Raw genomic sequence first — 12,349 nt, forward strand, 5'->3', positions numbered from 1 at the left:
AACCAGTCTCCACGAACAGCGAAGTCAGTGATGTGCAGCAGCTATATACGCAACTTACAAAATTTAATTTTTTAATCACACAAAAGCTTTACACAGCAAAGCAGACTTAAATATTTCCAATTTCCCTTAACTTTTTATTTCAAAAGTGAAAGCAGTTGCAATAATGCACCAAACAAGTATTTTGTTGATAGGGAACCTGATACGTAACTTTCCTTGTAAGGTGTTTCAAATGCCTCTAATCTTTACTAATTGAAAGAAAGGGACAATAAAAATAAAATTAACCTATGTTTAAAGCATAAAGCAAAGATGAAGTTGGAGAGAAGCCTTGTGACTTCAACAGAAAGCAACAGCTACACTTCCTTCAACATAAAACCTGATTTTTATCTTTTACGTAGGTACGAGGAGCGCAAGTGTGATTCCCTGTCAGCTTAGACAAGTTGACAAACTGTAAGTCAAAAAAGAAGTAAAGACCACACAGTAATCAAACACCACATCTACAGAGCAGCTGCGCTGGGGTGAGCACAAGATGAGGAACTGGCACCCCTTCTCACCAATACACTATCACAAATTCTGCAGAAAGCACCTGCCTAATTGCTCGCTTTAGTCAACTTCCTATTTCTAAGGCACAGTGCAGTCTTTCAGCTAAGTGCACTTTAACGAGGTGCTATGTTTAAAGGTGCAACTTTTTCCAACTCTCTTGCCATCTATTTTGCCTTTAAATATGTATTTCTTTAAGAAACTCAGAGATTAAAAAAAAAAAAGCTATACTTTCAACTCTGCCATTATTTACAGCAGTATAGTCTAAAGGTCTCCTTCAAGAAAGACAAAATTAAAAACAACTTAAAGGAAGGAAACCCTTTTAACCAAAGTATAATAGACTGCTGAGGTTAGATAGTGAAGACACTTAAGCAGGAAACAAAATTGCAGCTCATATTCAAACACAAAAACTGTGAGAGAAAACCACTCCCCAGCGGGACAGAAGGGCACTCTGGTACCGAACTCTCGTTTGTAGGTTACCAGCTTGGCTGCAGGCCCGGCTGTGGTGATGGGACCCATTTCCATGTAATGTCTGAAATCTCAGGTCAGATCTCATTTTTATTTCTCAGAAGAAAGTTTCTGTATTACAGCGGATCAAGGGACCTGCATCCATAAAACTTCCCCTGACCTATTTTCATCAAGTTTTATCATCTGATTCAAAGACTTCCTGATAATTATTAGATATATTTATAGTAATGCAGAGAGGCCCCGGTCAGGAGTTTGTGTCCCTTCAAGCTACTCACTACCTACACATAGGGAAAATCACCTTATCCCAACAGTCTTACAAATAAAATCAACTGGTCCACCAAAGGGAGCTTAATTTTACGTGTGCAGGCAAAACATACAAAACTTCTGCACACAAGAGGAATGCTGTGAAACACTGCAGTATATTATTTGTAAATAAACTGAGCGCAGTATTAAAGAGAACAAGCTTTCCTCGAAAAGTACTGCTTGATTAAAGTAAACCACTGTTTTGTTTTGTTTTCTGAATTCTGCTCTGGGTCCAGACTGCACAAGCCTATGGCTCGCTAACTTGTTGGAATTCTGCGAAGATCCTGCTGCCAAGAATGACAGAGGGGAGAAGGCAGAGGAAATTATAGGCTTTGGATGCGGAGAGAGAGTTTGACAAAGTTCCACGGCTAAGATGTGCAGCCACAAAATAAAAAAGCTGGCAAAAAGTCAAAAGACTCAGAGCAGCCATAAATGGAATTTTTTGCAAACTGGGTGAAGAAACACAATCCAGGTTGATAGGTTCAAAAAAACACAACCTACCTTTTTTGTTCAAACATCAACAAGACTGTGCAATCTTACATAGTTTCTCTCTGCGTCACAAAGACACTTATATCTCTGCACACCTTCTTCTTCCCAAACTGAGTCAAATACCAGAGAAATGCAGAAACAAGCAGTTCTACCAACCCCACATTCAAGTGTGTTCAAAAGCGTGTGAAGGGAAAACATCTCCCCAAAGGTTTGGGAATAAGTATTCAAAGCAGTGGAGTAAGTACCTTTGTTGAAGAGGAAAGGTGGGGAATTTCTTTCTTTACCATAAAAGGTAAGAATTATTTCCAAGTTCACAGTTTTATATAACACAGCAAATAAACCCTGACTAAAAGTAATATATGCAAGATTAATATTGATCTAATGTTAAGAAAATAGCTGACAAGATTTATTTCTAGATATGCCTTCAAAAGTAAAGCTGAGAACTGTACAGCATGTTCTGCACTTTCAGCTCACTGGAGAGAAGCAAGCAAGACGCAGTGAGACCGGAACACGCCGCGCAGAAGGCAATGACAACAGGACTGCCCATAGCTCCGGGACATCCAGCCAGGGCGAGAACCTGAACCGTTTAACTTTGAACCAGTCTGAGGAGTTTTGTGGATGTGCACTTACAACACGGGACCTGGAACCTTTGGCCAAAAGAAGGTTGATGTCAAAGCACTCACGCAAGACAATCGGTTTAGACAGATTACATTAGAGAGCGCAGTGAGAAAATCCTCTTAAATTATTTCACTGAACTGTTCTGGTTTGGGGAGCAGTTTGGATCCAACGGGCAATTTATCGCAGCAAGTGGTGCTCTAGAAGAGCAGTCTGGCCAGAAAAAGGCAGTTTTAATTATTATGAAGGTAACTTTTAAAAGACGAACAGCGTAATTTCTTCACTCTGAAGTTATGCCAAATTAGGGGTGGAGTACCCCAAGCCGTATCAGAGATATGTGGAGTCTGGAGAAAAATTATATTGTCAAGCTAAATCTTTTACTGGTAATCAGTAGATACAGGAAACAAAATATGAATCCTTGAATGAGTCAGCTATCGCAAGCTGAACCGTACTTGCTAAAGTTGCTACCCACAGCTATCTACCCTGCCTATCTCCTCACTGCCTACCCATCAGCTTCCAAGATACTGCAGATTGCAGAGCTGTATTTCAAGGCAAACAATCACCAGTGCCAGTTTGCCTTAAAACCCTGCAGCTGGGGCTGCCAGATCCAGCCTCAGGGGAGGGAGCAAGCAGCTGGGAGCAAGACAACTCCTTTCTCAGAGGTGTCAGCTCAAGCAGGTCTCCTGGAAACATGCCCTGTGCTGTCAACAGCAGCGAAGAGCGACTGATTTCTCTTTAGAATGAATAGCTTAAACACTTCAGTAGTTACTAAGTACACGGGAGGTTACGAAGAGGATCTTTCAGAGCAAGTGATCTGAAAATTTCTTTAGCAAAACATCTCATTTTTAAAACTGTTTTAATTTTTTTGTAATTGAAAATGTAAGAGCTAATACAGCTATTAATGGACTTCAAAATTATGAGGAAAATTCAGTTTATGCAGAAAAGTACAATTAAATTTCTCAGCATTTACCAGCCAGCCTCCATTACTTTGTCTACTTTGTAGAATTGCTTGGTTCTACACAAAATGGTGCAAAGTGTTTCCCTCACAGGGAAAAAGGCTCAATGGTGTTTTGAAGCTTCAGAAGTATTCTGAAGAAGGTTTGGATTTATGAAACAAAAATTTAAAAGTAAAAGGAAAGGCACGTTATAGACATCTTCGCAGACTGCTGTGTGTGTGTAAACCAGAGGAAAAACGATGACATTCTTCATAAGGCTACTGCTGACAAATGTTGTTGTGAAGCAAGATAAAGAGATACAAAGCACTGAAACAATCCCAGAACTACACAGAATTGAATTTAAAAAGAGTTTCAAAATCCTGATCTTCAATAGGAGTTACTCTTTCAACAGCATTCAGTATTTGACTACAGCACTGACCTTTGTTGGAAAAGGAAATTTTGACGGTTCAGTTTTGCATGGCGTATGAATAGCAGTCAGTGGAGGAGGCCAAGAATGGCTCATCTCCTATAACCAGAACAAAAAAGGAAAGCTATTAACAAAATTAAAGCAAAGATTTCCAGTTAGTCTTGATTCAAATGGTAACCCTGTCTCTCAATTTTCAGTTCATCGTCCACACTTCCCTAAGCTTTCTATTCAAATCTTAATTTCCCAAATGCGTAACAAAGATTTTGCATGTAACCCTAAATCTTAAATTGTTACCCATGAGAACAGATAGGGAAGACATAATAACAAGCAGAAAGGCAGAAATCCATAAAACTGGTTGGCCTGAACATAAACTGCAGTAGAAGTCAGTCTGATCATTTCAGACTGTGAAGAGCACATGTAGGATACAGGGGTAGAAAGAAGAATCCTAGGAAAGGGAAGCCTATAAAGGGGAAAATCAAATGCCTGAAGCTGGAAAGAAAGTGCCTCGTATTCTCTCAGAGCATCTCCAAGGACCACGGAGTACTGCAGGTCAGAGCAAATGGTAAGCCATGGAAATGCTCAAGGGGAGTCTGATGATTCTTTTGTGATAGCAGACATATGACCAGGGGGTCACATCGGGGGTAAAAAGACTTGAGAAAATAACCTAGGTAGAAGAGAAGGGAAAGCTCTGCCGTGGGGTAGCAAAAAAATTACTATAATCTAAAAAGATACTGGAATGTAAGGACTGTATTTTGGTGGAAGAAATGGGTAATTCTGGTTAGGTTAACAGGGAGGTGGCCTAGAAGAACAGGAATGCAGCGAGGATATCCAGGAGATGATGTGCACACCCAGCGCCCAGCTCACACACAGCTCTGCTTCCAGTCTTCCCTGGTCTACCTGTGCTAGAGGAGTGATTGAAGAGCCCTCCTGTCACAGCTTGCAGCCAAGTCAATTTAAAAGGCACTAATCAACTGCAGAGTACTTTCCACCTCCTTAGTAATGTTTGCATTTTCAACAAATAAGTTATGAACAAAAGCACAGAGAACTTACTTTCAGAATTTCATCCACGCAGCTCGCATCACCAGATGCTGATGCCTACAAATCAAAACTCAAGATTAACGTCTCCTAAAGCAAATTTTCCTTAGAAGATCCCAGGGGCTAGAAACAGTTAAAAATAAACTTCAATCCTTATCATGATTCATATGGACTCTATACAGATACAAACAGACCTTGCTAATTCTGTTCAACAACATTAATTTTAATATCAGATAGGTCCATATTTTTATGGTATGAGTCACATCAAGTTATGAAAAGCAAATACATGAGATCCATAAAAACGCAACAATAATCTCTTACTTTTCACTTGACAGTTAAAGTGATCACAGACAGTCAGTGATACTAAAAACTTGTAGAGAGAGATGAAAGAGAATCATAGCTTTCAATCATTTCCTGGAAGAAGTCACTGGGTAATATCTGAATTCAAATGCACGACTGTGAATGCACAGTAATGACAAATTCCATTATGAAGTAAAACATACGTTACAGCAGGACTCTAGAAACAGCCATAATTATGAAACTATGAATCTTCTACATCCCTGACTGCTACAAGCAGAAAGGATGCAAAGCTACTATACGATTCACTGCATCAGCATGTCAAATCTTCACGAATAAGAAAATAATTCATTTTCTAATTTCCTTACCTGTGTCCTGGACCTTATTTTGCTATTTGTTGAAATCCCAGGAACAAAGCTCTTCTCTAGCTACCACTATTCAAGCAGTTAAAGAGGAGATGCAATGACATTTATTAAGACAGGCACTCTCCTTCTAAGCGAGCTGTAGTCACAGCCTGTGCCTTAACAATTCAAGAATTACCAAACTACTAAAAGTTGTTAACCCAATAGTATTTTGTATCCAGCGTAACTGATAAAAGTTCTGAACCCTGTTCGATTTGGTGTGCTTTAGAGTTAGCTTATTTTCCCGTGGTGAAGGCACAATAATCACATCCAGTTAATTGCTACACACTTCAAAAGAAAATCCAACGTATGCAGATAGTATCACTAGTCTAAGACAACATGGCTCCCAGAAGTAACAATATATGTATCTAGCTTGTCAAAATATTTGTGAATATCCTACTATTTCACTAACTTCTGACTACAGAAACAGTCTACAAAAATTAAGTCTCTCTGGGTTAAGCTAGCCTTTCTGAATGTCTCATAGCCTATATTTCATAAAAATCACAGTATCCACACAGAATCAGCAGAAGAAAAAAATAATTACTTTTGCACGTGTCCCATTTAAAACACAGGTCTTCACTGCAAAAGTTTAAGATGCTTTGCTTTACAAAAAACCCACAGTGTTTACTAAAAACTAAATTTTGGTTACGTAGATTGGGATTTTAAAGAAGCTGGAAAATCCCAGCCCAAAGGGACTTAGATTTAAGAAGCCAGGAAACAGAGAGCAACTTACATCTAGTGGCTGAGAAGGTATTTTCAGCTTGGTGAGATGTGCTTTGCTGCTAGGCTTCAGCTCATTCACGCTGCTGCTGTGAGTCTGACTGCTGTAGTGTTCGGAGGATAACTTTGGTTCCATGGACTCCTGTCCATCCATTGGCCTTACGTACGCAGTGGGTTTCTGCAACATTGAACTGGACTTGGACATTAGTGAAGGTGGAAAAGACTGATTAGAGTGTTGTCCACTTGAAAATGAGGGTACACGGGAGGGAGAGTCCCAGTTGGCATCAGGATCCCGGGGAGATTTCGAACGTCGATGTTCTTTGCTGTGGTGATCATTTCCATGAGATCTTGAATGGCTGGAGCTCAACGAAGAAACAGCAGATGGTTTTCCAGGGCTGGAAGAACGGGGTTTGGAGTGTTCGGACCCATGCTGGCTTTTTTTGCGGCTGCTGCTGCTACTGTACGAGTCACGGTCATGCCTCTGGCCACTACTGCTAGTGTTATTGCCACTGCCACGCTGACTACTGTGTCCGCCCTGTAAACCCGAGGACCGTTTCTGAGATTGCGAGGAAGTGCTAGGTGCTGGTCCTACAGGAGTCCATTTGCTGCTCTGATGAGAGCTAGCATTATGTCTCTGATCACCAAAGAAACTTTGGTTTGATTTTTCATCTGGTGTTGATGGTACGGTTGGCTCGGGAATTCCAACAAGCTTTTGTAGCGATCTATCTCCTATAAGATCCTTCATTTCATCATAATTACCAAGCATGCTCTGAATACGACTAGACAATTTGTCTTCTTTGCTGGTCTGTGAAAACAATTTAAAAAAAATAATACTTTAAAAATCACAACTTTGCTTTCAGTTAATTGACTTGACAACTACTGCAGTTAATCTAAATTTCAGGGCTAAGATCATGGCTAGCATCCATGTCTTTTTTGCCATTGTTTCCAGTTCCCAATTTTAATTCTTAAAGCAGTAATTTAACCTGCTAAAGCATGAGGAAAAGATGTATTTCTGCAGCAGGAACAGTTAAAACAACACTATCCAGTGCTTCAAATAATGCATTGGTGAGCTGGATGCAAGTTTAAAAATTGCAGAGGCCTACTATCACCTTAAAGACAATTTCTTGAATACAGAATGTATTATTATTAGTACTAAAAAGTTTTAATTAACAGTAAAATAACATCAGCTTAACCTCACCACTGGACATAATTTTTAATTGGCAATTATACTGGCATAATTCTTGTTGCCAACAAGATTATATATAAGAAAGGGTTCTTTCTTATGTAACCAGTTTGCTTTCAAATCACGTGTACTGTGTCATCCCAACCAGCTTTAGTTAACTTCATACATGTGGGATTTGGTTATCAAGCACAGTAAAGCGATGGGAGAACAGGAATAAAAAAACCAAAAACATCTCTCAACTTTCCTCCTGCAGGACAGTTTTCAGTCACAATGTTTTTCCTCTCGCAAACCAACTTATCTTGAAATTGTGATAAGGGAACGGGTTTGCTTTCAAAGGGAGTTTTGAGCTACATAATGAAAATCTAAAATGGTATTTTCGTAGCTCTCCCAGAATTAGGTTATTTTTTCCAGCTCTGTTCAGCAAATCAAACCTGGAAGAAAACCTAGCACAGGTTTAAAGCTGTACAAGAGCATAAACAGAGTCAACTCCTTTAAAACAAACAAAAAATCAGACACAAATAATTGGCATACTAGTTAAAGCTGATCATTCTACCCTACTAGGCATTTCAACACTTAAAATTAACCTTCTATTAAAACATTCTCTTTCTGAACTTACCCAGGTCTGGATTAGACTGATTGAAGGTTAGAAAGTTTAGCAACGGGCTAAAGCACCCAAAAAAAGCAATTTGGCACGTGTCGTGTTTAACCCCAGCTGGCAACTATGCATCACACAGCCGCTCGCTCACTCCCCCCCACCCAGTGGGACGGGGGAGAGAATAAAAAAAAAAAAAAAAGTAAAAACTCATGGGTTAAGACAAGAACAGTTTAATAGGACAGAAAAGGAAGAAAATAATAATGATGATGATGATACTAAAATGACAATGATCATAATAAAAGAAATAGAATATACAAAACAAGTGATGCACAATGCAATTGCTCACCACTCGCCGACTGATGCCCAGTCAGCTCCCAAGCAGCAATCTGCCCCTCCCGGCCAGCTCCCCCCAGTTTATATACTGGGCATGACGTCATATGGTATGGAATATTCCTTTGGCCAGTTTGGGTCAGCTGTCCTGGCTGTGTCCCCTCCCAGCTTCTTGTGCCCTTCCAGCTTTCTTGCTGGCAGGGCATGAGAAGCTGAAAAATCCTTGACTTAGTGTAAGCACTACTTAGCAACAACTGAAAACATCAGTGTGTTATCAACATTATTCTCATACTAAATCCAAAACACGGCAGTATCAGCCACTAGGAAGAAAATTAACTCTATCCCAGCCAAAACCAGGACAGCAGAACACAATGGACGGCTTGTTTTGAGCCACTGTAGCAAAAGCAGAAGAAAGCCAAAAAATTTTATGGTTCTATCATCCTTTTTCTCACTGCCTGCAAAGCAGCCCCTCCTTCGTAAGCATTATTATAAATCTGCCAGTAGAGCTGGTTAGTAACTGTCCATCCTTGTTTTCAAGCCCTGCTTAAATACTTGGTTTGACATAAGAGCTGTGGATCTAAAAAGAATGCAGATAAAACCAAATTTAAAATACGAATTTGCATACAACTTCTGCTATAAAAACTGCATTTGTAAGAACTGCATAAACTCACAACTTTGTACGGTTCAGCAAAGAGAGGAGAGTTAGGTGGAAAGGCTTCTTCACCCTGTTGAATTTCTTGATTTCGCCTTTCCCTTTCTTTCATACGCAGCACATTCCGGTCTTCACGGTTCATGTTGCTACGAACAAAAAAATAATTTCTGATCACAGAAGGAAATGAGGAGGGATGCAAGCGCACACAGTTAGCCCCTGTATCTGTTTTGCCACAAGAATGATCTTGGTTAAGAAGCCCCAGCTGACCGTAACTCCTCAAAACGGAGAAGATGTTTGTCCAGTTTAAGACACCTCTCACTCCGAAGAGCTCTAACCCACAATCTACAGCTAGCTGCTGCTTCTGACAGGGAAAGTTTATGCTGTAATAAAAAAAATGAAAAAAATCCACAAAGTCCTCAGGCAAGTAAGTATTTCAAACCATTTCACCTGCTTGAATCATTTAGCTATTTCAACCCACGCTGTACATCTCTCATTCATTTCTAAAGTACCTTTTCTCCTCCACATCCCCCAAGTGTTCTGCAATTTTACTCTCTCATCCCCCCATCCATTCAGTGCCCAACTTCTACTGTAGATTTGGTGCTGACATACCTTTATTGGCACCCGTTCTCCCACATATTCTAACCTCAAGCTTTGATGTTGTTTCCAGGTCTCCCTTCCCCCTTGACTCCCAAAAGACACTTCTACTCAAAGAAGTAATTTCAGTAAAGTTCTGGCAACATTGCACCTTTTGCCTTAGACCATACAGTTTTCTCCTACTGCAAAAATGCAGATTAAAAACCTGCCAATCTCCCCTCTTACAAATTTTATTCTGCAGTTTGGTCTTGCTGCTTGAGTTAACAGAAATACGTCAAATTGTTGCAACACACACACAAAAAAAAGTTTGAAAAGATTCCCTTTGAGCTTGATAAAGCACTGGGACTTAAAGGAGTAAACAAAACAAGATGATAAATAAGGTCATACTAACTCTTTTAACATGTGCTATCCTTCATATCAAGTGATTTATAAATGTGCCTTACTGATCTGTAAAAACGATGGTAGGTGCTTCCAGGAAAGAAACAGATGTTCTTCCACATAATTTGCAGTCTAAAATGAAAATGTCATCTGCTTACAAAATCATTATTTCATGTTTTTAGACAGCTGTCTGATTTATTTTTTTAAAAAAAAATTTGCTACAGCATTACTTTGAAAGCCATGCAAAACCAGCTATTCCACTCTAAACAAGAAGACTTCAACCTATCACTCAGTTTTTTAAATATTAGTCTTTTTACCTTAATAGCATTTTAGCCTCTTACAGTAATTTCTTAGTCATTTGGCTTCATTTTGCCTACTACTCTGAATACAGTGAAATCTAAGAGGATGGCAAAACCAGAATAAACCCACAGTGTAAGCTTATATCTTGATGTTTTTAAGGCAACGGGTTTGTTGTATTTCCCTGCATTGTAAACAAGATAAAAGCATTAGCATAATCCAACTTGGTGCTGATAAAGCCTATGAATACGATAACTTTTAAATAATGTGTGAAAAACAGCTTTTTTTCCTCCAAGTCACCCTGTGATCAGCTGAACTGCAAGTGAACACCAAGGCTGCCTACTGGGAGAGGGACCTGTACACTGGAATGGGGCAAGCAAACTACCTGCATCGTTTTGACATAAATGGCAAACTTGTTTTAAAAGTTTGAGGCTTAAAAGCGTATTCTTCAGACTGCAGCCCAAGTTCTTAGACATGTAGGATTTAAATAGAGACAAATATCAGATTTAGTTATGGATACCGATCGGTTAAAGCCAACTGGAACAGTCTGCATCTATGCCATCTTACTATTAAAGGCAAAATGTGAGGCAAGGAATAGGAGTACCCTATCTTTGAGTAGTTTATTCACATCAATACACTAAGATTGTGAATTATATACAGCTACACATTTAGATTATAATCTTAGCCAAGAATTTTACATCTACATTTTATAAATAGAGGGTTAAATATTAACAAAGACCTTTACTATTTTTTACAGAGACAAGCATCATCTTTCAATATTGTATCAACATTTACTATAACTCTTGGGACTGAGGAAAAAACCCAGCATTTGTACCAACACTGTCACATGAAAGGAACATTACAGCAAAGACCAACTTGAGATTGAGCTGGAGGAAAACCAGAGTTGATCTGGCTATACCTGCCAGGTCCATGTAAAATTAGTCATCAGAAATACACCAGCTAATCACACTTTTTACCACTCCTCCCCAATCTTTTGTAGTATAGTAACTGATAAACATCTTCATGGGTAGTCATTTTGACTGTATGCGGATTGGGTTTAGGGTTTTTTTAACTCTTAAATTTTTTATTAGTCAATACTTTGAATGTGATTCAAGCTAGACTTGTTTGTATCTAATCTCCTAAGTCTCTACACAGAGATATTTTAAGTGCCTACAATGTGTACTAAGCTATTAAAATCACGCTAGCATTAAATGTGTAGATAAATGAAGCTAGTGGGGCTTTCTTAACTCTGTACTTCAGACAACTTCCCAGTCAAATTCATATCTTCCACAGCCACGAAACGACAGAAGATAAATTTGCCTGTGTTCAGGAGACGTAAGCAGCAGAGGTACTTTGAAAAGCAGAAGATTAAGGCATGCCTACTAAATCAACACTGCTAGCAATTAACTTCAGCATAAAGGAAATTGCAATACTAAGTTTTCAGACCGCTGGCAATTATAATAAAACTTTAAAATTCACTATCTAAAATTTACTACTGTGATCAAAGTTCTGTACTATTTGCTGGTTCTCAGTTTTTTTGCCCAAGCCAGAGCAGACACCCACCCTGTCTCACACCGGCACGAGAAGCTCCGTTCTTCCCCAGTTTTGATGCTGGCTGGTGGGAAGGAGCTCTGCCCCGCCGCTGCAGACACAGTCAGAGCTGCACGGAGGCAGAACTGCTTCTCCCACATCCACGCTCGCTCCCCAGATTTAAACCTTTTCCCAGACGATAAAAGAGCCAGGAGCAGCTTGGTGCAGCCGAGCTCCTGCCACCCCTACCCCAGCCTCTGGGCCAGAGGACAGCATCTCTGCTCCTCCCTCCCTGCACAACAGGCCTGGAAGTGGAAGACGAAGAACTTGTTGATTTGTACTTGATGCTCTCAAGAGGATCCTGCCATAATTTCCCCTTCCCTCTTCCCAGGAGGCCTGAGCGAAAGTGTGAACTCCTAGGAGGGGCAGAGCCAGACTAAGGCAGACAAAACTAGTGTTCCTGCAGCAAGGACCAAAGTCACCTTAATTTCCATATCTGGAAAAAGAAAAGTTCAAAAATTAAATCGAAAACCAGGCCTAAAGCACAGCATAGTATATCCATT

General features: G+C 39.7%; 1 protein-coding gene across 7 annotated transcripts in view; it reads right to left on the reverse strand.

Moving 5' to 3' along the window:
- Window positions 1-12,349, reverse strand: part of AFF4 (ALF transcription elongation factor 4) — a 52,648-nt gene that overhangs the window by 24,787 nt on the left and 15,512 nt on the right. For 6 of the 7 annotated variants that reach the window (XM_074883403.1, XM_074883404.1, XM_074883407.1 and 3 more), the window contains 4 exons: window positions 9,007-9,133; window positions 6,241-7,032; window positions 4,825-4,869; window positions 3,787-3,873 (listed from right to left, as the gene is read on the reverse strand). In XM_074883403.1, the coding sequence (XP_074739504.1) occupies window positions 3,787-3,873; window positions 4,825-4,869; window positions 6,241-7,032; window positions 9,007-9,133 (1,051 nt within the window). The remainder of the gene's footprint in view (window positions 1-3,786; window positions 3,874-4,824; window positions 4,870-6,240; window positions 7,033-9,006; window positions 9,134-12,349) is intronic. The other variant, XM_074883402.1, reaches the window with a different exon arrangement.

Source organism: Strix uralensis, chromosome 14 (assembly GCF_047716275.1).
Source record: "Strix uralensis isolate ZFMK-TIS-50842 chromosome 14, bStrUra1, whole genome shotgun sequence".
Taxonomy (NCBI): domain Eukaryota; kingdom Metazoa; phylum Chordata; class Aves; order Strigiformes; family Strigidae; genus Strix; species Strix uralensis.